This window comes from Triticum aestivum, chromosome 4A (genome assembly GCF_018294505.1).
Source record: "Triticum aestivum cultivar Chinese Spring chromosome 4A, IWGSC CS RefSeq v2.1, whole genome shotgun sequence".
NCBI lineage: Eukaryota > Viridiplantae > Streptophyta > Magnoliopsida > Poales > Poaceae > Triticum > Triticum aestivum.
In genome coordinates, this window is record NC_057803.1 from 587462137 (window position 1) to 587487847 (window position 25711).

General features: G+C 48.9%; 1 protein-coding gene across 3 annotated transcripts; it reads left to right on the plus strand.

Annotated features, from left to right (window-relative positions):
- Positions 1-20607: 20607 nt before the first annotated feature.
- Positions 20608-25492, plus strand: LOC123087219 (uncharacterized). 3 transcript variants are annotated; one of them, XM_044509170.1, is made up of 2 exons: positions 20608-21999; positions 25223-25492. In XM_044509170.1, the coding sequence occupies exon 1, from the start codon at positions 20954-20956 to the stop codon at positions 21653-21655; it is 702 nt and encodes a 233-aa protein (XP_044365105.1). In that variant the 5' UTR covers positions 20608-20953; the 3' UTR covers positions 21656-21999; positions 25223-25492. The 3 variants fall into 3 exon arrangements, with proteins under 3 accessions (XP_044365105.1, XP_044365107.1, XP_044365106.1); XM_044509172.1 differs by lacking the exon at positions 25223-25492 and adding an exon at positions 24476-24942; XM_044509171.1 differs by lacking the exon at positions 25223-25492 and adding an exon at positions 23352-24456.
- Positions 25493-25711: the final 219 nt, after the last annotated feature.

The following is a 25711-nucleotide window of genomic DNA, read 5'->3' on the forward strand; positions in this document are numbered from 1 at the left end:
GCCGAGTGTGCTCAGACTATCGTCCAGCTTCGCGTTCCACGCCCTTGGAGCTTAGCGCAGACCGTACAGGGCCTTGCAAAGGCGCAACACCTTGTCTTCTTCTCCGGTCTTCATGTATCCCGGCGGCTGCTACACATACACCTCCTCGAGAAGGTCACCATTCAAGAATGCGGACTTGATGTCCATGTGGTGTACCTGCCAGTCGTGGTGAGCGATGAGGGTGATCAACACACGCGCCGAGTCCATCCGCACCACGGGCGCGAACACATCCTCGAAGTCAATCCCTTGCCGCTAGACGTAGGCCCTGGCTACCAACCTCGCCTTGAGTTAGTCACGAGATCTTGTATTACGGAACGAGTAAATAGACTTGTCGGTAACGAGATTGAACTAGGTATGGAGGTACCAACGATCGAATCTCAGGCAAGTAACATATCGCCGGACAAAGGGAATTGCATACGGGATTACCCGAATCCTCGACGTCGTGGTTCAACCGATGAAGATCTTTGAGGAATATGTTGGAACCAATATGGGCATCCAGGTCTTGCTATTGGTTATTGGCCAGAGAGGTGTCTCAGTCATGACTACATGATTCCCGAACCCGCAAGGTCGCACGCTTAACGTTCGTTGACGCTATAGTAGTATTGGTTAACGTTCCATGCAATTCTGTGATCTAGGTGCCCCCCCTTCCTTCTCCCATGGGTGTAAAACCTCATTGAAGTCTCCTGAGCAAAGCCACGGTTTGTTGTTTTGTACCTTCAGGTTGCTCATAAGACGCCAAGTTTTATCCTTATCATCATGTTTCGGCTCCCCATACATCCCTGTGAATCGCCACACAAACCCGTCCTCTTCCGTGATCTCCGAATCGATGTGATATCTAGACATGAAGCCCACCACTCTCAAGTTCACCTCATTCTTCCAGAATAAAGCCAAACCTCCACTCTGACCTTCACAGTCCTTAACCATCATATTCGTAAGGCCCAACTTCCACCGCAGCCACTCCAGCCTACTACGTACCAATTTCGTCTCCGATAAAAAGAGTACGTCGGGGTCCTCCTTCTCCCGGATATCCAGGAGTCCTCGAATTGCCGGGCCATTCCCCAAACCCCGGCAATTCCATGTGATGATTCTCATTTCTGCTCGCAGGACTGACTCGGCAGTCCCGCATTCAAAACGGTGTGTACTCCCTCCATTTCTTGGGTACTTGCTTCGTTCCCTTTGATTTTCTTCGGTGACCCCTGGCTGTCCACTTCCATCTTCTCCCCCTCCTCTTTTTTTCTATTATTACTCCACATGTTTTGCCTTCCACACTCTCCCTGGGTTTTCTCTTGAACTTCCCATTCCTCCCTCTTGGTTCAGCCCTTGGGCTGTTTACAATATTTCCTACCCCATCTTCCTCTTTGTTCCCTGGCACACTGTGGTTTTCATTCGACCCATTCCCAACACCCACTATCACACCACCACCACCCCTTACCGCCGTCTCTGTAATGTTTTCCATCCCAGCCAGGCTTGGATCGTTGGCGTCCCCCTTCCCAAAATCAAGTTGTTTTTTATTCTTCTCTCCCACTGCAGTGTCATTAGCCCCCTTAGCAGTTGGACCAATCTTAAGTGGACTCGTGACCTCCTCCCCATCATCATTCTTCTTCTTACCCCCATCGGTTGTGCAAGTTGGTGGTTTACTCCATGATGGTGCATCACTCCTGCTCTTTCCCTCACTATTCGACCAACCCTTCTTCCTTCCCGAGCTGCCTCCACTCGTCTCCCTCGGTCCACCCCGGACCATGTAATATGATTGAGGCTTCTCTGGGGCATATTTCATCCATCTCCCGAATTCAGCAGCTTGTCCCCTTTTGAGTTTTGTTTTACAGTCCTTATCTAAATGCCCCAGCCTACCACATGTGTAGCAGAAGTCTGGCAAAAACTCGTACTCAAAACGGCACCATATTCTTTCATCTTCCTTTCTCTTCTTCTTCCTCCCACCCGTTTCGTCTTCCTTTCCCTCTCTTCCTCCTCCTCCCCTCCCTCCTCCTCCATTGCCCCATCATCCACTGGATCAATATCCAGAAAGATTCCTTGCATAAGTGGCTCAGCAATTCTGATCCGCACCTTCACTCTCAGGCACTGCCCCAACGCCGAGCCATCCTCACCCGAATCCACTTCTACCAATTCCCCTATCTCATCTGCTAGATCCTCCCCCATTTCCTTACACATCATTCCCAAAGGAACATTAAAAATACGGACCCATATTGGAACTGTTTCAAACACATATTCATCTAGTGTCTTCCTAGGGTCGAAATCCTCCATCACCAGAAGCTCCTTGCCGAAGGTCCATGGCCCGTTCTCGAGTGCCTTTCGTTTCCCTGCCTCCTGATGGAACATAAACAGGAATCGGTTCTCCCCCATCTCCTTGACCTCCAGTCTCTTCATCGGGCACCACACTCGCCCCAGCGCAATCGCCATTCCTTCTGCATACCCCGGCCCGTCCGAGATCAGCTTCCCCATCGCCTTTGGCACACTTCCCTCCCTCGCCGTCGCCCTCTTCCAGCCCACCTTGACTCCCCTCCTCTCTGCCTCGGACAGGTTCATCTTCTTCAACATTCCTTTGACTCCCTCCATGCTACCCCCCAGCCTCCAAACGCCCGTGCGTCACCGGAGAAACAAAAAAAACTAGGGATTTGCTGGAAGTACGACCGCGTGCCCCAGACTCACACGGAAGGCCTCTGGTGGAGATGGGTTGGGATCTATGCGGACGAGAGAGGGAGGTTGGGTTGCTGGCCTCCGAAGCTGCCGAAGGCGGCTGGGACGAGATGGATCTGCCGCCGCCGGGTTGGGGGACGAGGAGGCGAACCCTAGGTCGCCACAAGAAGCGCCAGACAGGAGACCAAGCCGTCACACACTGGACGGACGGTTTGGCGCCTAGATCCGTTCTTGGCGAGCTCTGGTGAGGGCACGACGTGAGTTAGGCCAACTTCACCTCACGTCCCCAAACAAACGTCCAGTTTGGCTGGATTTTGTCTCTTTGGAGCGGCAATGGGTTCGCTCATGTCCCCTTCAGTTGGGTCCTGGGTGCACCTAACGCGCGGCCGCACCCCAAATCATGTCCGGAGTGGACGTGATTAAAAGAAACTGAAAAACTAAAATAAAGCGAACGTCCAGTTTGGCATAATTAACTTAAAAATAAATAAAAACGCCGCTCGCGCGCTCCTGTCGTGCCCATCGATGCCGTGGCCGTCGCCGTCTTCGGTGGCCGCCGGTGTCATCGTCATCGCTGACGAGGTCGACGTAGTCCGGCGGCGTCCAGAGGTGGGACGGCGGTTCGTGGTACTCGGTGGCGGGCCGAAAGGCGGGAGGTGCCTGCACCACCTCCTCCCATGGCGACGCCTCCTGCTCCGGTGACCGCGGCGGCGTGGGGCACCAGTTCACGCCACCCACGGCGTCGGCCATCTCCGGAGCCGTGCACGACCAGCTCCACTGCTGGCCCACCAGGCTCGGGTGAAACGCGGCCACCAGCTCCTCCCCCATCACCTCCTCTGCCCTTACCATCTGCAGCTCGGGGAAGGCGACGTCGCCGGCCAAAAAGAGAGCCACCGTCTACTCGAGGCCCCGCCATTGGCGCTCATCGTGCGTGTTCATGGAGTCCTCCATGACATGTTGCATGAGCTGGGCCTCCTCCTCCACTGTCATGCGAGGAGGTGGAGGTGGCGATGGAGATGGGGAAGGCGACGATGTGGGTGTGAGGCCGCGCACCGGCATACTCCCGCACACCTCCCAACGTGGCCGCCGCGGCCCCGACGACGTGTCGGCGAAGTAAGAGGCGCGCCGCACGTCGTGCTCGTCCCTTAGCCACGTGTCCCAGAGCACGGAGTCGGGGGCGTACCTATCATCGTAGTAGAGATCACCGGGGAGGAGGCGGCGGTGGCGCACGATCTCGTCGTGGCGCACGGTCGCCCCTCGGGACCGGCGGGATCGGGACCTGGTCGGCGGAGAGGTGCCAATTGTTGGGGAGGTGGACGTCGCTCCACGGGATCGGCGTCATCGTCTCCCAATAGCGCCGGCATACATCCGCGTTGATGTATTGCCGGTTGCGCTCGCCGGCGGCCCTAGGGCCGATGGTGAATGGGGCAGGCGCGGGGGCCCGACGCGGTGGCGATGCGGCCTCCTATTTCACGGAGCCGCGGCGGCGTCCCGAGGAGGAGCCAGCCTCGCGGTCGTGCTTCCCCTTGCGGTCGTGGTTCCATAGCCCCATTGATGCGAGGCAGCCGGCCGGCGAGTTCGAGGACAGGGAGAGGCTAGGGTTTGGGGGTGTCGGGTTTCGAGGAGGCAGCAGGTTGGAATGGAGAGTGTGGGCGACGACCGGTCCACGGCTTCCTCATTTAAAAAGGACGGCGACCGTTCGCCTGGGCGGATGACAGGTGGGGCCAACCGCGTGTGCGCATTAATGTCAAGCGGTGGGAGGTAGGTGGCCGCTTGCCACGCGGCCCCGACGCGGACGAGCGCCGCGTCCATTTGCTGTCCGCCGCGACCAAAACCCGGCGCATGTTTGCGCTCGAAATGGGTCGGCCCGGACACAAAACGGACCAGATGGGTCCAGGCCATCGCGCGCTGGGCCGTCCGGTTTGTCCCTTTTACCCCAAACGGACGGGGCCGGACGGGATAGGGTCGCGCGGCGGAGTTAGTCTTATGAGGTCGTGAAGGTGGGGCTCAGTGGTAAACGCTTCAGTGGTGGCGTGTGCCTTGCTCTGCCAGTGTCGTCGCAGGCGTGCTTGGGCTGTGGAGGTGCCGGTGGCCTCTGGGAGAGCTAGCCACTTTGTTGACGTGGTGCGATGGAGAGGCATCGAGCAACTTGCTCCTTGTTCGGTTCACGTGGTCTTCCACTGGCATGTGGCACGTATCGGTGGTTTAGCCTTCTCCTAAGAGGCTCATCGAGGTGGAGGGTCTGTGGGCTATAGGTGAAAGCTTTGGTTGAGAGGGGTGGGTACCGGCGACGAAGGCGTTGATACGTCTTCAACGTATTTATAAATTTTGATTGTTCCATGCTATTATATATTTGTTTTTGATGTTTTATATGCATTATTATGCTATTTTATATTATTTTTGAGACTAACATATTAACCTAGAGCCCAGTGTCAGTTCTTGTTTTTCCCTTGTTTTAGAGTTTCGCAGAAAAGGAATATCAAACGGAGTCCAAACGGAATGAAACTTTCGCGATGATTTTTTTTGGACCAAAAGACATCCAGAGGACTTGGTGTACATGTCAGGGAAGCCATGAGGTACCCACAAGGACGGAGGGTGCACCCAGGGGGTAGGGCGTGCCCCCCACCCTTGTGGGCCCCTCGTGACTCCGCCGACCTATTTCTTCCACCTATGTATTCTCAAATATTCCAAAACCTACCAAGAGAGCCACGAAAACACTTGTGCTAGTCTATTACTAAAAACTGTAACATTCGTCATTTACAAAAATTTCTTAAAAATGTTCAGAAATATAAAAAAGTGTTTATATTTTTTCATAAAATGCTCACAAACATATTAGAAAATATTCTCAAATTTTCAAAAATTCCATGTATTTTTTTAAGAAATATATTTTTAATAAATAAATAAATCTCGTGTTTTCCTGGAAAACCAAAATAAAAACCCACTAAAAACTAATAAAACGGAAAAAAACCTCAAAAAAGGAAAAACAAACTCACTGGAAACAACTCGCTACCGAGCCTTACACTACATGGGCCGGCCGCCCCGAGCGTTCGAGGATATATTTTTTTGAACGTTAAAACCCTCTTTATTAACTCAACGTGGGGATCTCGTCTGAAACAGTGCTTAGAATACAAACTGGGGGATCTAAGTCCCAAAAAACTGAAGTACGAGAAGTAACACCTAGCTTAGCAAGTATATGAGCTGCTCCATTAGCCGTCCTCCTGACCCAACTGATCTTGAATTCCTCCCTAGTCCGGATCATATTCTTCACCTCTTCTACCATTTGTCCCACCGGCGATAAGTTGCGTCCTTCTTCTCCAATCATCTTGGCTACTGCATGTGAGTCCGTCTCCAAGTGCAGTTTCTGAAAACCTCGTTGGATCGCCAACTGCACCGCTCTCCGACACGCCAGTAACTCGGCCGTCTCAGCTTTTGGACAGTCTGGGAGAAAGTGGGAGGCCGCCCCTCGGAATGCACCGTTTTCGTCCCTGAAGATAACACCGAGCCCACCTCCCGTTCCTTCCTTGACCATGGCCCCATCCACATTAGCTTTCATCCAGCCACTCTCCGGTGGTTTCCATCGTTCTTTGATGACCTGCTTCACTGTCGGAGCTCGGGCCTCATGGCTCGTCCTCCACTCATCCATCAGTATCTTGACTCGCGCCGCCAACTGTGCCGGATCCTCAATCCTTCTTCCCTCCCGTGTGTCATTTCTAGCAAGCCACAACGCGTAAAGGCCCTGTATCATCATAGACTTTGAATCCTCGTCTGCCCCTGTCAGCCACTGTAGCAACCAGTCCGTGAGTCGACTCTGGGAGCACACCCGGACAGGTGGGATCGCCACCCTTACCCCCAACACCGAGCCCAACTCTTTCCAAAACCTCACCGAGTGCCAGCAAGACCAGAACTGGTGATACAATGATTCCTCTCGCCCGCAAGCCGGGCAGAACACCCCGGCTTTGATATGTCGCCGCAGAAGCTCTGCACCTACAGCTAATCCATTCTTCACCAGCCTCCACACATGTATAATCTCTTTGCCAGGTGCATTGACACCCCACAAAGCCAACCACCCCTGGTGCTTCGCTACAGACGACGAAGAGCTCGGCTGTCCGGTTCTTGCTCGCCTCTTTTCCATGCATAGATGATAGGACGAACGGACAGTGAACTGCCCATTTTTTGTAAAATTCCAGGCGGGAACATCCGCCATACGATGGCCTCCGATGGTGATCTGGCGTATATCTTGCACATCATCTAGGGAAAACATTACATCCAACTTGGCACGATCCCACGCATCACCGTCTTCATTCAGCAGATCGCAAACTCGCGTTATTCCATGTACATACACCTGGCCCAGTGGCCGAAGATGACCTTGCCTTGGTATCCAATTATCATGATGAATACGTATGTTTGTACCATCACCCACTCGCCATACCAGTCCATCCATCAAAAGATCTCTGCCATATAGAATGCTTCTGAAAGTGTACGAGCCTCCACTCGGGCAGGTAGCATTGAGAATGGACCCGTGCGGGTAGTATCTAGCCTTCAACACATTGGCACAAAGTGAAGCCGAGGAGTGCAGCAACCTCCATGCTTGTTTTGCTAAGAGAGCCTGATTGAAAGCTTCCATATCCCTAAAACCCATTCCTCCATCTTTCTTGCTCATGCACATCTTCTTCCATGCTATCCAATGAACCTTCTTTTCCCCGTTTGCTTCACCCCACCAAAAGTTAAAAGAGATAGAAGTCAGGTTCCCGCACAATTTCTTGGTGAGTTGGAAGCAACTCATGGTAAAAGTTGGGGTTGATTGGAGGCCAGATTTAACCAACACCTCCCGCGCTTTCTTGGACAAACCATGTCCTTTCCATCCAGTAACCTTGCCCTTAGCACTTTCTTTCACACATTTGAACGTTCCTTCCTTTGAGCTGCCCACTACCGTAGGGAGCCCCACATATTTTTCGCTCAACGCTTCTAATTGAATTCCAATAACCTCCTTTAGATGTTCTTTGTGAGTGTCAGAACTCCCTTTCCCGAAGAAAATTGAAGACTTCTATAGATTCACTTTCTGACCCGAAGCCAACTCATAATCCCGCAAAATGCCCTTAAGCGTGTCAAAATTATTTCGAGAGCCTTCAAGGAACACAATGCTATCATCTGCGAACAGAAGGTGGGTTACCGTGGGGCCAGTGCTCCCGAACGATACCCCCTTGAGATCACCCGCCTGTTGCGCCTGTTTTAAGAGCGCTGAAAAACCTTCCACACAAAAAAGAAACAAGTATGGTGACAAAGGGTCCCCCTGACGAAGACCCCTTGACGGCAAAAAATGTGTGAAATCCCTCCATTAAGCTTCACAGAGAAGCGGGCTGATGTGACGCAGCGCATGATCATTCTAACCCATGCATCAGCAAAACCAAACTTTATCACCATCCTCTCCAAAAAAGACCACTCGACCCGGTCGTACGCCTTCATCATATCTAGCTTTATAGCACATAACGGTCTCTTCCTTGTCCTCTTCCTTATCGCATGGACGCACTCGTACGCCACCAAAATATTATCAGTGATAAGCCTCCCCGGGACGAACGCACTTTGCTCCTCCGAGATCATTATTGGGAGGATCACCTTGAGCCGGTTAGCTAGGACTTTCGTAGCAATTTTGTACAAGACATTACATAAGCTGATCGGTCTAAACTGTGCCATCAACTCCGGTGAGTTGACCTTGGGAATCATGACAATGACCGTATCATTAAAACACTCCGGTGTTGCTGCCCCATACAGAAAGTTTTTCACCTCTGTGCACACGTCGTTTTTTAGCAACGACCAGTGTCGTTGATAAAACATCGCCGGAAAACCATCCGGTCCAGGTGCTTTGGTTGGTCCCATTTGGAACAGCGCCCTCTCAATTTCTGTGTCTGATATCTCTGCCGTCAACTTTGTATTCATCTCCGTTGACACAAGAGTTTCAATATGTTGTAACAGTCTGTCTTCCTCCGCTGACCCCTCTGTAGTGAAGAGATGAGCATAGAACTTGGCTGCCAATTCCCTCATTTCATCATTTGATGTGCACCGCGTCTCGTCCTCCTTGAGTAAACATTTAATCGTGTTCTTCCTCCTTCTGTGTGTTGCATGATTTTGGAAATATTTTGTGTTTTGATCCCCCCATTGTAGCCAATCTATCCTGGACCGTTGTCTATAGTATATTTCCTCCTTTTCGTACAGATCATGCAGTTGCCCCTCAATATCTTTTACCTCCCCAAAAAAATCCGTGTGGAGCGACCTCTGTTTAGCATCCTGCAACTGTGTTTTCAGTTTTGAAATCTGCCTCCTTAGTGAACCAAACACCTCTCGACTCCAACGTTGCATGGCCTTGGACATTGCGCCTAGTTTTTTACTCATGTCGGCCGCTCCTCCCAACACATGATTGGTCTCTTGCCATGCACTCAACACCATTTCCTCATACTGTTCATGGCGCGTCCACGCCTCCTCATACTGGAAACCTCTTTCCAGCCTCTTGCAGCTCGCTGTTGGGGAACGTTGCAGAAAACAAAAATTTTCCTACTCGTTTCACCAAGATCATCTAGGAGTTCATCTAGCAACGAGTGATTAGATGCATCTACATACCTTTGTAGATCGCGAGCGGAAGCGTTCAAAAGAACGGTGATGATGTAGTCATACTCGACGTGATCCAAATCACCGATGACCAGCGCCGAACGGACGGCACCTCCGCGTTCAACACACGTACGGAACAGCCACGTATCCTCCTTCTTGATCCAGCAAGGGAGGGAGGAGAGGTTGAGGGAGATGGCACCAGCAGCAGCACGACGGCGTGGTGTTGATGGAGCTGCAGTACTCCGGCAGAGCTTCCCTAAGCACTATGGAGGTTGAGGAGGTGTTGGGGAGGGAGAAGGAGGCAACCAAAGGCCGAGGCGTTCAGGTATGAAGTCCCTCCTCTCCCCCACTATATATAGGGGTGCCAAGGGGGGGTGGCCGGCCCTAGGAGATCCAATCTCCTAGGGGGTGCGGCGGCCTAGGGGGGTTTCCCTCCCCCCCAAGGCACCTAGGAGGTGCCTTACCCTCCTAGGACTCTTCCCCTTCTAAACCCTAGGCGCATGGGCCTATGTGGGGCTGGTGCCCTTGGCCCATTAGGCCAAGGCGCACCCCCTTACAGCCCATGTGGCCCCCCGGGACAGGTGGACCCACCCGGTGGACCCCCGGGACCCTTCCGGTGGTCCCGGTACAATACCGATAACCCCGAAACTTGTCCCGATGCCCGAAACAGGACTTCCCATATATAAATCTTTACCTCCGGACCATTCCGGAACTCCTCGTGACGTCCGGGATCTCATCCGGGACTCCGAACAACATTCGGGTTACTGCATATACATATCCCTACAACCCTAGCGTAACTGAACCTTAAGTGTGTAGACCCTACGGGTTCGAGAGACAAGCAGACATGACCGAGACGACTCTCCGGTCAATAACCAACAGCGGGATCTGGATACCCATGTTGGCTCCCACATGCTCCACGATGATCTCATCGGATGAACCACGATGTCGAGGATTCAATCAACCCCGTACGCTATTCCCTTTGTCTATCGATATGTTACTTGCCCGAGATTCGATCGTCGGTATCCCAATACCTCGTTCAATCTCGTTACCGGCAAGTCACTTTACTCGTACCGTAATGCATGATCCCGTGACCAGACACTTGGTCACTCTGAGCTCATTATGATGATGCATTACCGAGTGGGCCCAGTGATACCTCTCCGTCATACGGAGTGACAAATCCCAGTCTTGATCCATGTCACCCAACAGACACTTTCGGAGATACCCGTAGTCTACCTTTATAGTCACCCAGTTACGTTGTGACGTTTGGCATACCCAAAGCACTCCTACGGTATCCGGGAGTTACACGATCTCATGGTCTAAGGAAAAGATACTTTGACATTGCAAAACTCTAGCAAACGAACTATACGATCTTGTGCTATGTTTAGGATTGGGTCTCGTCCATCACATCATTCTCCCAATGATGTGATCTCGTTATCAATGACATCCAGTGTCCATAGTCAGGAAACCATGACTATCTGTTGATCAACGAGCTAGTCAACTAGAGGCTCACTAGGGACATGTTGGTGTCTGTTATTCACACATGCATTACGATTTCCGGATAACACAATTATAGCATGAATAAAGACAATTATCATGAACAAGGAAATATAATAATAATGCTTTTATTATTGCCTCTAGGGCATATTTCCAACAGTCTCCCACTTGCACTAGAGTCAATAATCTAGTTACATTGTGATGAATCGAACACCCATGGAATTCTGGTGTTGATCATGTTTTGCTCTAGGGAGAGGTTTAGTCAACGGATCTGCTACATTCAGGTCCGTATGTACTTTACAAATCTCTATGTCTCCATCTTGAACATTTTCACGAATGGAGTTGAAGCGACGCTTGATGTGCCTTGTCTTCTTGTGAAACCTGGGCTCCTTGGCAAGTGCAATAGCTCCAGAGTTGTCACAGAAGAGCTTGATCGGCCCCGACGCATTGGGTATGACTCCTAGGTCGGTGATGAACTCCTTCACCCATATTGCTTCATGTGCTGCCTCCGAGGCTGCCATGTACTCCGCTTCACATGTAGATCCCGCCACGACGCTTTGCTTGCAACTGCACCAGCTCACTGCCCCACCATTCAAAATATACACGTATCCGGTTTGTGACTTAGAGTCATCCAGATCTGTGTCGAAGCTAGCGTCGACGTAACCCTTTACGACGAGCTCTTCGTCACCTCCATAAACGAGAAACATTTCCTTAGTCCTTTTCAGGTACTTCAGGATATTCTTGACCGCTGTCCAGTGTTCCTTGCCGGGATTACTTTGGTACCTTCCTACCAAACTTACGGCAAGGTTTACATCAGGTCTGGTACACAGCATGGCATACATAATAGAACCTATGGCTGAGGCATAGGGGATGACGCTCATCTCTTCTATATCTTCTGCCGTGGTCGGACATTGAGCTGAGCTCAATTTCATACCTTGCAACACAGGCAAGAACCCCTTCTTGGATTGATCCATATTGAACTTCTTCAATATCTTATCAAGGTATGTGCTTTGTGAAAGACCTATGAGGCGTCTTGATCTATCTCTATAGATTTTGATGCCTAATATATAAGCAGCTTCTCCAAGGTCCTTCATTGAAAAACTTTTATTCAAGTAGGCCTTGATGCTGTCCAAGAGTTCTATATCATTTCCCATCAAAAGTATGTCATCTACATATAATATGAGAAATGCTACAGAGCTCCCACTCACTTTCTTGTAAACGCAGGCTTCTCCATAAGTCTGTGTAAACCCAAACGCTTTGATCATCTCATCAAAGCGAATGTTCCAACTCCGAGATGCTTGCACCAGCCCATAAATCGAGCGTTGGAGCTTGCACACTTTGTCAGCATTCTTAGGATCGACAAAACCTTCCGGCTGCATCATATACAATTCTTCCTTAAGGAAACCATTAAGGAATGCCGTTTTGACGTCCATTTGCCATATTTCGTAATCATAGAATGCGGCAATTGCTAACATGATTCGGACGGACTTCAGCTTCGCTACCGGTGAGAAAGTCTCATCGTAGTCAACCCCTTGAACTTGTCGATAACCCTTAGCGACAAGCCGAGCTTTATAGATGGTCACATTACCATCCGCGTCTGTCTTCCTCTTAAAGATCCATTTATTTTCTATGGCTCGCCGCTCAACGGGCAAGTCAGTCAAAGTCCATACTTTGTTTTCATACATGGATCCTATCTCGGATTTCATGGCTTCCAGCCATTTGTCGGAATCCGGTCCCGCCATCGCTTCTTCATAGTTCGAAGGTTCACCGTTGTCTAACAACATGATTTCCAAGACAGGGTTGCCGTACCACTCTGGTGCGGAACGTGTCCTTGTGGACCTTCGGATTTCAGTAGGGGCTTGATCAGAAGTATCTTGATCATTTTCATTAACTTCCTCTCTAGTCGGTGCAGGCACCTCAGGAACATTTTCTTGAGTTGCGCCATTTTCCGGTTCAAGAGGCAATACTTCATCAAGCTCTACTTTCCTCCCACTTACTTCTTTCGAGAGAAACTCTTTCTCCAGAAAGGACCCATTCTTGGCAACAAAGATCTTGCCTTCGGATCTGAGGTAGAAGGTGTACCCAATAGTTTCTTTTGGGTACCCTATGAAGACGCATTTTTCCGATTTGGGTTCGAGCTTTTCAGGTTGAAGTTTCTTGACATAAGCATCGCATCCCCAAACTTTTAGAAACGACAGCTTAGGTTTCTTCCCAAACCATAATTCATACGGTGTCGTCTCAACGGATTTCGACGGAGCCCTATTTAAAGTGAATGCGGCAGTCTCTAAAGCATAGCCCCAAAAAGAAAGCGGTAAATCGGTAAGAGACATCATAGATCGCACCATATCTAACAGAGTGCGATTACGACGTTCGGACACACCATTACGCTGAGGTGTTCCAGGCGGCGTGAGTTGTGAAACTATTCCACATTTTCTTAAGTGTGCCCCAAACTCGTGACTCAAGTATTCTCCTCCACGATCTGATCGTAGAAACTTGATTTTCCTGTCACGTTGATTTTCAACCTCACTCTGAAATTCCTTGAACTTTTCAAAGGTTTCAGACTTGTGTTTCATTAAGTAGATATACCCATACCTACTTAAATCATCAGTGAGGGTGAGAACATAACGATAGCCACCGCGAGCCTCAACACTCATCGGACCGCACACATCAGTATGTATGATTTCCAATAAGTCGGTTGCTCGCTCCATTGTTCCTGAGAACGGAGTCTTGGTCATTTTACCCATAAGGCATGGTTCGCACGTGTCAAATGATTCATAATCAAGAGACTCTAAAAGTCCATCAGCATGGAGCTTCTTCATGCGTTTAACACCTATGTGACCAAGGCGGCAGTGCCACAAGTATGTGGGACTATCATTATCAACCTTACTTCTTTTGGTACTCACATTATGAATATGTGTAGCATCACGTTCGAGATTCATAAGGAATAAACCATTCACCATAGGAGCATGACCATAAAACATATCTCTCATAAAAATGGAACAACCATTATTCTCAGATTTAAAAGAGTAGCCATCTCGAATTAAACGAGATCCCGATACAATGTTCATGCTCAAAGCTGGCACTAAATAACAATTATTAAGGTTTAAAACTAATCCCGAAGGGAGATGCAGAGGTAGCGTGCCGACGGCGATCACATTGACCTTGGAACCATTCCCGACGCGCATCGTCACCTCGTCCTTTGCCAGTTTCCGCTTATTCCGCAGCCCCTGCTTTGAGTTACAAATGTGAGCAACTGCACCGGTATCAAATACCCAGGAGCTACTACGGGCACTAGTAAGGTACACATCAATTACATGTATATCACATATACCTTTTGTTTTGCCGGCCTTCTTATCCGCTAAGTACTTAGGGCAGTTCCGCTTCCAGTGACCGCTTCCCTTGCAATAAAAGCACTCAGTCTCGGGCTTGGGTCCATTCTTTGGCTTCTTCCCAGCAGCTTGCTTGCCGGGCGCGGCAACCTCCTTGCCGTCCTTCTTGAAGTTCTTTTTACCCTTGCCTTTCTTGAACTTAGTGGTTTTATTGACCATCAACACTTGATGTTCCTTTCTGACTTCTACCTCTGCTGATTTCAGCATAGCAAATACTTCAGGAATGGTCTTTTCCATCCCCTGCATATTGAAGTTCATCACAAAGCTCTTGTAGCTTGGTGGAAGCGACTGGAGGATTCTGTCAATGACCGCATCATCCGGGAGATTAACTCCCAGCTGAGTCAAGCGGTTATGCAACCCAGACATAGTGAGTATGTGCTCACTGACAGAACTGTTTTCCTCCATCTTACAGCTAAAGAATTTGTCGGAGACTTCATATCTCTCGACCCGGGCATGAGCTTGGAAAACCATTTTCAGCTCTTCGAACATCTCATATGCTCCATGTCTCTCAAAACGCTTTTGGAGCCCCGGCTCTAGGCTGTAAAGCATGCCGCACTGAACGAGGGAGTAGTCATCGAAACGTGCCTGCCAAGCGTTCATAACATCTTGTTCTGCAGGGAGAACGGGTGCGTCACCAAGCGGTGCTTGTAGGACATAATCTTTCTTGGCAGCTATGAGGATGATCCTCAGGTTCCGGACCCAGTCCGTATAGTTGCTGCCATCGTCTTTCAGCTTAGTTTTCTCTAGGAACGCGTTGAAGTTGAGGACTACGTTGGCCATTTGATCTACAAGACATATTGCAAAGATTTTAGACTAAGTTCATGATAATTAAGTTCAACTAATCAAATTATTAGTGAACTCCCACTTAGATTAGACATCCCTCTGGTCATCTAAGTATTACATGATCCGAGTTAAACTAGACCGTGTCCGATCATCACGTGAGACGGACTAGTCAACATCGGTGAACATCTTCATGTTGATCGTATCTTCTATACGACTCATGCTCGACCTTTCGGTCTTCTGTGTTCCGAGGCCATGTCTGTACATGCTAGGCTCGTCAAGTCAACCTAAGTGTTTGCATGTGTAAATCTGTCTTACACCCGTTGTATGTGAACGTCTGAATAAAACACCCGATCATCACGTGGTGTTTTGAAACAGCGAACTGTCGCAACGGTGCACAGTTAGGGGGAACACTTCTTGAAATTATTGTGAGGGATCATCTTATTTACTACCGTCGTTCTAAGTAAACAAGATGCAAAACATGATAAACATCACATGCAATCAAATAATAAACGTGACATGATATGGCCAATATCACATAGCTCCTTTGATCTCCATCTTGGGGCTCCATGATCATCTTGTCACCGGCTTGACACCATGATCTCCATCATCGTGTCTCCATGAAGTTGCTCGCCAACTATTACTTCTACTACTATGGCTAACGCGTTTAGCAATAAAGTAAAGTAATTTACATGGCGTTTCTTGATGACACGCAGGTCATATAAAAGAATAAAGACAACTCCTATGGCTCCTGCCGGTTGTCATACTCATCGACATGCAAGTCGTGAATCCTATTACAATAGCATGAACATCTCATACATCACATATAGATCATTCATCATTCATCACAACTTTGGCCATATCATATCACAAACCACTTGCTGCAAAAACAAGTTAGACGTCCTCTAATTGTTGTTGCAAGTTTTACGTGGCTGAATTAGGGTTCTAGCAAGAACGTTTTCTTACCTACGTTAAAGCCACAACGTGATTTGTCAACTTCTATTTACCCTTCATAAGGACCCTGTTCATCGATTCCGCTCCAACTAAAGTAGGAGAGACAGACACCCGCCAGCCACCTTATGCAACTAGTGCATGTTAGTCGGTGGAACCGGTCTCACGTAAGCGTACGTGTAAGGTTGGTCCGGGCCGCTTCATCCCACAATACCGCTGAAGCAAGAAAGGACTAGTAACGGCAAGAAAGTTGACAAATCTACGCCCACAACAAATTGTGTTCTACTCGCGCAAGAAGAACTACGCATAGACCTAGCTCATGATGCCACTGTTGGGGAACGTTGCAGAAAACAAAAATTTTCCTACTCGTTTCACCAAGATCATCTAGGAGTTCATCTAGCAACGAGTGATTAGATGCATCTACATACCTTTGTAGATCGCGAGCGGAAGCGTTCAAAAGAACGGTGATGATGTAGTCGTACTCGACGTGATCCAAATCACCGATGACCAGCGCCGAACGGACGGCACCTCCGCGTTCAACACACGTACGGAACAGCCACGTCTCCTCCTTCTTGATCCAGCAAGGGAGGGAGGAGAGGTTGAGGGAGATGGCACCAGCAGCAGCACGACGGCGTGGTGTTGATGGAGCTGCAGTACTCCGGCAGAGCTTCGCTAAGCACTATGGAGGTTGAGGAGGTGTTGGGGAGGGAGAAGGAGGCAACCAAAGGCCGAGGCGTTCAGGTATGAAGTCCCTCCTCTCCCCCACTATATATAGGGGTGCCAAGGGGGGTGGCCGGCCCTAGGAGATCCAATCTCCTAGGGGGTGCGGCGGCCTAGGGGGGTTTCCCTCCCCCCCAAGGCACCTAGGAGGTGCCTTACCCTCCTAGGACTCTTCCCCTTCTAAACCCTAGGCGCATGGGCCTATGTGGGGCTGGTGCCCTTGGCCCATTAGGCCAAGGCGCACCCCCTTACAGCCCATGTGGCCCCCCGGGACAGGTGGACCCACCCGGTGGACCCCCGGGACCCTTCCGGTGGTCCCGGTACAATACCGATAACCCCGAAACTTGTCCCGATGCCCGAAACAGGACTTCCCATATATAAATCTTTACCTCCGGACCATTCCGGAACTCCTCGTGACGTCCGGGATCTCATCCGGGACTCCGAACAACATTCGGGTTACTGCATATACATATCCCTACAACCCTAGCGTAACTGAACCTTAAGTGTGTAGACCCTACGGGTTCGAGAGACAAGCAGACATGACCGAGACGACTCTCCGGTCAATAACCAACAGCGGGATCTGGATACCCATGTTGGCTCCCACATGCTCCACGATGATCTCATCGGATGAACCACGATGTCGAGGATTCAATCAACCACGTACGCTATTCCCTTTGTCTATCGATATGTTACTTGCCCGAGATTCGATCGTCGGTATCCCAATACCTCGTTCAATCTCGTTACCGGCAAGTCACTTTACTCGTACCGTAATGCATGATCCCGTGACCAGACACTTGGTCACTCTGAGCTCATTATGATGATGCATTACCGAGTGGGCCCAGTGATACCTCTCCGTCATACGGAGTGACAAATCCCAGTCTTGATCCATGTCACCCAACAGACACTTTCGGAGATACCCGTAGTCTACCTTTATAGTCACCCAGTTACGTTGTGACGTTTGGCATACCCAAAGCACTCCTACGGTATCCGGGAGTTACACGATCTCATGGTCTAAGGAAAAGATACTTTGACATTGCAAAACTCTAGCAAATGAACTATACGATCTTGTGCTATGTTTAGGATTGGGTCTCGTCCATCACATCATTCTCCCAATGATGTGATCTCGTTATCAATGACATCCAGTGTCCATAGTCAGGAAACCATGACTATCTGTTGATCAACGAGCTAGTCAACTAGAGGCTCACTAGGGACATGTTGGTGTCTGTTATTCACACATGCATTACGATTTCCGGATAACACAATTATAGCATGAATAAAGACAATTATCATGAACAAGGAAATATAATAATAATGCTTTTATTATTGCCTCTAGGGCATATTTCCAACACTCGCATCCAGTGACACGACCGCCCGAACGATCAGTGCAGCATGATCCGATTCTTCCGTGATCACATGCTCTACTACCGTCTCCGGAAACATTTGTAGGAAATCATCATTGCAAGTGGCTCGGTCCAGTCTTACCTGTATATTTGCATTAGCATCTTGCTTGTTATCCCATGTAAAAGGGTATCCGGTGAAGCCCAAGTCAGCCAAGCCGCAGTCAGCTAGGCACTCCCTAAAACTCTCCATTTGGTTAAAATTTCGCAAGTTTCCTCCTCTCTGCTCTGTTTGAAAGAGTATTTCATTAAAATCACCTGCACAGAGCCATGGCAGATTGTCTTGTCTCCTCAGATACCGCAAGGCTTCCCAAGTTTTGTTCCTTAACTCCGTTCGAGGTTCCCCATAGATTCCAGTGAATCTAAAGGATCGACCCTCATATGTTATCTTTGTATCAACATAATATTGGCACCATGGCCGCACCGTCACCTGAACATCATCCCTACACAATCAACTGCCACACCATTCCGAAAACCCAAACTCCATTGTACCTTCTCCATTGCTTTTGCCCTCTTCTTTGTTTCGCTCAGAAACACCACCCTGGGTTGTATGACCGTACCAGGTCTCGTAGTTCGCCAACTGTCGGGTCCAACCCCAGTCCCCGACAGTTCCAGGCCAAGAGAATCATTGGTCCCGGCAGCCCCGGCTAGCGGGGTCCGCCGATGAAGCTCCCGTCTCACCTATTCTTTCAAAAACTGACGAAACCTTCTGCCTCTTATCTCCATCATAACCATCCACACCATCCCTTCTTGTCCCTTCACCTTTCGCAATCCAAACCTGCCTTGGTGAACGTTTCCTCTCCCGGGGTACATACATCTGGTAGGTTTCCCGCTGTCGGGACACCCCCCCATCATACCTTGGCCGGCGAAAGAAATGTCCCGGCTTCCTGTACTGACCCCCCTTCGAAGCTTCACCGTGATCTCGCTGCTTACCTACATAGTCAGATTGCTTCCTAGGGGATATGACACCATCCCTCACTTTCTGGTGAAGCTCATTGCGCAAATCTCTTTCCCTCTTGTCTTCCAGATCATCCCTTAGGTCTCTCTCCTTTCCACCCCCGCGCCAGTGCGCAGTTTATTTGGGCTTTGCACCTCCTCCTGTTCATTCTTATTATGCCCCGTCCCACCAGTGTGGGAGTCAGCTGAGGGCATATAGTTTCTGTATAAAGGCCTCCTCGTTGGTAGATCTCTAACAAACACTCCGCCTTTAGATCCATACTCACCTGCACTGGACATGGAGCCCTCCTTACTGCCCCCATTACCAGATCCGCCCCAGCCTTGCTTCTTCTCATTCGGCCCCGATGAAGATCTTCCCGGGGATGCCCGTAGACATTCCCCCCATTGTGAGAGTGGATCAACAGGGGGATCACACCTCCCATCCACATGAACAAGTCGTCCACAGTCAAAGCAAAAGTGAGGTACTTTTTCATATGCAAAATCAAACCAGGTTTGTTCTTCCTCCTCCGGGATCTTCCCTTTGAGCTCTTCACCTTCCCTCTTCTTTTTCAGGTAAAAACCACGTACTAATGGTTCATGCAATTGAATCTTTGTCCTTACCCTAAGTTGAGTTCCCCTCGCCATACCATCTTCACCCACATCAACCCTTACAGTTTTCCCAATCCAGTTCCCAAGAGCTTCTCCAAACTCCTTTGATCTCTTGTCCAGAGGTAAATCATCCACTCTAACCCACACATCAATGGAGTCAAAGATCATCTCCGACGGCCTAGTTTGGCCATCGTAATCTTTAAGTGCAACCACGTTAAAATCAAACTGCCATGGACCATTATTCAGAGCGTGCCTCCAGTCCCCCTCGCTACCGAATTTTATCATGAAAATATTGCCGCCCAGATCCTTAAACTGCGCTTCCCTGTGGAGACCCCAAGCTCGCTGCATCGCCTTCTCAAAGGCGTGCCGATTCAGCGGTCGGGGGGAAAAGGACTTCCCTACGACTGCCCACTTTGGAACCTGCTTCCTTGATGATCTTGGCTCACCGAATACAAAACCCGCCGCCTCCTTCTCAGTCAGCGCCAGGCCCCCCATCTTCGCCGACAGGTATGCAGCCGCCTCCGACGTCTTGCCATCTGGGGATACAGAAGATCCCCCCTTCGCCTTGTTGATCTGCTCCGCCACCTCCGGTTGGGCCGCCTTCGCCGGAGTCGCCGCCGTTGAGGAAGACCTCCCTCCCCTACTCGAAGTCGACGCCATGAGCCCCGCCTTCAAGTGGGAGCCAAAACACCGTAGCCACCGAAGACCGCAGCGCCGTCGCTACAGATCCGATGCCCGAGATCACCACCACCCTACGCTCGAAAACCTAAACCTAGACGCCGCCTCCCGATCGCCTTGCGATCGCCTCTCGGTCGCCCCTTAGGAAAGAACGTGGTGGACCCTCCTTGCGATCGCCTCTCGGTCGCCCCTTAGGAAAGAACGTGGTAACAATGAGCTTTTTGTTTTTGAGAATGATGCAACAATGAGCTGATTGCTACAGTACCGAGCGCTACAGAGTCGGGCCGGCCCAGTCGTTGCCTCCTCTGTGCGTCGGAGTCCCCGAGATAAATATCGACTCGTTCAGTGTGTGCCAGCGAGCCCATCCATAGATTCATCTCTCCTCCCTGCGTTAGGGTTCCACTCCCGTTCCTCCTCCGGCCGCCACCTCCGCATCGACCTCCTCGGTTGCCATGGTGATGGATGACCACCAACTCCGGCTGCTCCAGATCCCTCCGCCTATCCACCCCGACGATCCGGATTCTCCTCTCCCGGAGACCATCCTCATCGACTCGTTCGGCTACCTCAGCGACCGCACCAACGCCACCACCGCCAGTGGCCGCAGGAGCAGGACCAAGAAGAAGGGCAAGCGCATCCTGGTCACCTTCTGGCCGGCTGCCCCGCCGCGCGTCTCCTGCTTCACCGTCCACTGCCCAGATCTGAAGCCCGATGCATTCGCTGACATGCCCAAGATCTCCTATACGGAGGACGGCCTCGTCCTGCTCAGCATCAACCATCTGCCCCGAGCGCCAGCACATGTACACCGAGAACATCCGCTACTTCGTCTACCAGGCCGGCACCAAGAAGACGCCGCCGTCGGTCAAGCTCGTCCACTCTCCCCCCTACTTCAGGATCCACGACCAAGAGGTTGCCTTACTGCACTGCCACGACCAAGAGATGTTCTTCATCGCCGTGCTCCGCAGGGCCTTCATTGATCGGGAGTACACCGACGGGCACTTTAATCTCCACCTGTACAACTCCAAGACAAAGGCATGGAACATCAAGTTGATGCTTCTTGATTCGCCCAAGGATTTTGAGTTCCACTCTCCCAACAAGGGGATCACCATTGGAGGGGAGCTTGGTTCAGTGGGTTGGGTCGACCTTAGGCGGGGCATTATCATCTGTGACCTTCTCCTTAACAACCAGAGTCTTCGCTACATCCCACTACCTTCGCCGCTGTCGCCCGATCCACTCAGGGGTTATCCGTTGTATGTTCGGAACATCACTGTTCTCCAAGGTTACATCAAGTATTTTGAGATGCACAGTAACGTCAGACCGGGCTCAGACACTGGAAGCTCCCCGATATCTGAAGGTTGGATTGCTGCAACAAAAAAAAATAAAAATTTCAAGCATTGGCTCTACTTCTGGTAGTAGCAACTGGGAGGAGGACTGCACTATCAGATGCTCAGATGATGTACCATTGGATAGCCCTGTGTATGCCCAAATGCTACCTAATCCGCAGGAGGGAGATGATGCCAAGCCAAGCCTGAAGAAAATTTGTGTAGGCTATCCTGCTCTTAGCTTGCATGACGGTGATGTTGTTTACCTTATGCACATGCCTGATCCCCGTGGGGATAAGGCCTGTGTGATGATATGAGGAACAAGGCTGTAAAAGGCGTGGCTAATTTTGGCGGCTCTGGAAGACCCCTGGGTCATTGTTTCACCTACTTTCCGAGTGGGATCTCCAAGCATCTGGGCATTTTCTCATCAACCAGGTAATTTCGTTAAGGGCTTTCATATCCTTTCGTAGCAAAATGATTTACAAACTGAAGTATCAAAGGTAAACCAACTTGTACTGGCAGCAGAGAGTACTTTGGGTACTTTTACTGAGTGGATGTGGATTTGTTACATCAATGTTTTTATTATGTTGTGCAAGTCAATATCACAAAAGAATGGGTTCCATCCATTACAATTCTGGTCATTATTTATTGTTTCATTTGATCATGTGCAGCTACCAGCTAGTATTCTTTAGATCTACCTGATTTGTTGTTTCAAAATAACTACTGTATTTGTTTGAGGACGGTGAACATTGTGCCTGCATTTATCTCGCTAGCATTTTCGTTTCTGCCCATAAATTCAGCACTTACTGCTCCCCTGTCACCACATTTAAATTCCGTGGTTTCTGTTTGATTAGATGTATAAAAAAGGCTTCATTCAACAGACAAAATAACAAAAGTAAAGACAGTGTCCAGCTTAACTTCACTGCATTGTTCCCTAACCAAAGTTTCTGCTTGCTTATGGTGTGTTGCACATGAATGATTTCATGAGTGCGCCATGTGCTGTATCTTGCACGCCATGTAGTGTAACTAACCCCTATTGAAAATAATTCCACAGCCATTGTTCAAACGGTGCAAATGTGCACCAAGGAAATAAAATAATCCTATAGTTGGCTTATTTGAGGGGAAAATATTGCACACCATTGGTAGGTTATCTCATACCCAGGATTCAGCTTTCATGCATTGCGTCTTTCGTGCCATACTATTTCCTGGGCCATTGTCAAAATGATAAGATGCACTATCTGCACGAATTAAGCAATGTTTTCTTTTGTTGTGTGCAGCTGTTTGGTAGATAATCTTGCTTTTGTATTAAATGTTTATTTCTTTTGTGGGAACCGAAAAGTTTCCATCGCACACAAAATAAGCAAAGTGTAAGCCTAACCCAGCTGTTTTTCACCGGACAAAATGGGCAATTCCTATGGTTGGCTTATTTGAGGGGAAATGTTGCAGTGGCTCCATGGCTCCTGTAAAAATGGCAATACATTTAAGTCCCTGTACCTCATATTAGTTGTAATTCTAGTTTTGTTCAAAGACAAACCTTTCTTTCTATCTGTAACTACCGATTTCTAGAAATGCGCATAGTTTAGTCTTTAGTGTAACTCCATTTTTCACCCCCTAGTTTAACAATTGGCCCATTTAGCAGAAATTCTTCCCACTTGCCCCATTTAGTAAAAGTTGTGCCAGCTTTCACCTCCTTTTAAACATTACCCATTCTGTAAGGTGGGCCGAGTCATCAGGTCTACGTGGCTTGCCATATCAGAAGCATATTTAATCTCCGACTACCTTCTCAGGTCCTCGTCCGCACCGTTGTGCGGCAACTGTTGCAGCCACAATGTTCCCACCATTTGCTAGCCAGACACAGCTAAATGCCAGAGCTAGCTAGCGCATAATAGTGCACTAGTAGTAGTACACTTGTATCATCTTCAGCAAACTACTCCCTATTCCCAAGAAATTGCACGTATAGGGAGAGTTGAGGCAAAAAACCTGCTTCAGCAGTCTCCCTAAACCCAAAAAATTATCTCCTCAAATAGTGGAGAGTTGCAACCCTCCCCATAAATTTTCAATGCTTGCCATGGCAGTGCGCCGCCTCCTTTGACCGCCGCGCCACTGGACCACTGCCGCCTGCTGGAACACCACCGCTGCCGCCGGACTTCTGTGCTGCCGTCGCTGGACATCCGCGCCGCCGCCACCTGCCACCGCAGCCTCGACGAAAAGATGCAAATGAGAGAGAGGAAAAAAAATGACCCACTGGCAGGCGTGGCCCATTTGTTAGGGAGAGTTGTATTGGGACAAAATCGGCAATCACTATGGTTGGCTTATTTGAGGGGAAATATTGCAGTGGATCCGTGGCCCATGTAAAAATTGCAGTACATTTAGGGTCTCCCTCTTCTTCATATTAGCTGTTATTCTAGTTTTGTCCAAAGTCAAACCTTTCTTTCTATCTTTAATAACTACCGGTTTCTAGAAATGCGTATAGTTTAGTGTGAACTCCATTTTTCAACCCCTAGTTTAACAATTGGCCCATTGAGCAGAAATTCTTCGCACTTATCCCATTTAGTAAAAGTTGTGTCAGCTTTCACCCCCTTTTAAACTTGACCCATTCTGTAAGGTTGCACAGAGTTATCAGCTCTACGTGGCTTGCAATATCAGAAACATATTTTGCCCTGGCATATTTAATATCCAACTACCTTCTCAGGTCCTCATCTGCACCTTTGTGTGGCAACTGTTGCTGCCACAATGTTCTCACCTTCTGCTAGCCAGACAGAATTAAACACGAGAGCTAGCCAGAGCATAATAGGGCACTAGTAGTAGTAGTCCACTTAAGTAGAGTATTTTGGTTGTATTTTTCGTAATTATTGTTTTTGTTCTAGTACTAGTATGTAGCATAAAATTTCTGTGCGCCATGCATGTACAGGACAAGCGTGCATGCGCTAGCTTCTCTCTTCAGGTTTCAGCCAAGCGATCGATGAAGCAAGGACAGTAGCTACAACAAAGATCGTAGTAGAAGCAGCTAGGATTGTTGAAGTCGCGCATGGCCATGTAGACCTGATGAACAAGTCCTACCAAATAGAACTGAATAAACTGGCAAATGTTTCACTAAATGGGAAATGTTAACTGGTGAATGCGTTCAGTACTGTCCCTATATTTGTACCATTCGTCAGATATTAGAGTTAGACTAAATAGGGTAAACAGGAGGAATTCCTATTAAATGGGGTAATTGCTGTCACAAATGTTAGACTATGGATAAAAAGTGAAATCCACTCTATAGTTCAAGATTATAAGATTTATATTTTTAGATTCACCATGACAATTATGCTCAGTCATTATACTGTACAAATTTCTAGGAATTGATGGCTAAAGATAGAAATGTTTGACTTGGGACAAATCTAGAATTTGAAACACAGGGAGTTACATGGAATGGAAGAGAACTTGCAAGTTCCGGAAACTGGGTGTTGTATGACAAGAATACTCAATACAGTCAGAAAGAGATGGCGTGAACAAAATTGCTAATGTTAGTAAGAGCAGAGCGGTTGTTGGAATTTTAATTTAATTGGATAATAGTTTGTTTATGTGTCTTTATAGTCAATGTTTAGATGATTTAACCTCTGCAAGTAGATATTTCATATCATCTAATAGATTTTTTTTACTGTCGTTTATACAGGCAAATATCGAATGCTGCTGAAACAATTAGGGATGTTAAGTAAGAAGCTTGTACAGCGGGCTGCTATGATCGGTGCGCAGGCTGGAAAGAAGTTTGAGTTCAAATTGTTCGAAGGCATAGTCAAAGCCCCGGTACAAAAAAAGCTTAAGAAGTCTTTCCTACCTCATCCGTGATGCGTATGATGTGTTGCATTGCCAATGGACTTGTATTACTAAAAATCTTCTGCATTGTATCGACTATATTTGTTGGCCGTGTGTGTCCACTATGTTCTATGCTAGCCATGTGAGGTCTATATATATATAGACTTGCTAAACTAAGCCTAAACCCAATCTTTTTTATCATTAATTTCCTAGTGGTAACTGGATGTAGTTGATAACTAATTTTAGTGAAGCCTTTACGTCCGGCGGTGCGTGCGCTGGTTTATCTGGCTCCATGGTCGCGGGCTGTTCGTCCAGTAGTGAAACATTAACCCTTAAATCACTTTCCTAC

Bases quoted from the DNA above. Each gene is read 5' to 3' on its own strand.
- LOC123087219 (XM_044509170.1), top strand. From the start codon at position 20,954: ATGCATTCGCTGACATGCCCAAGATCTCCTATACGGAGGACGGCCTCG.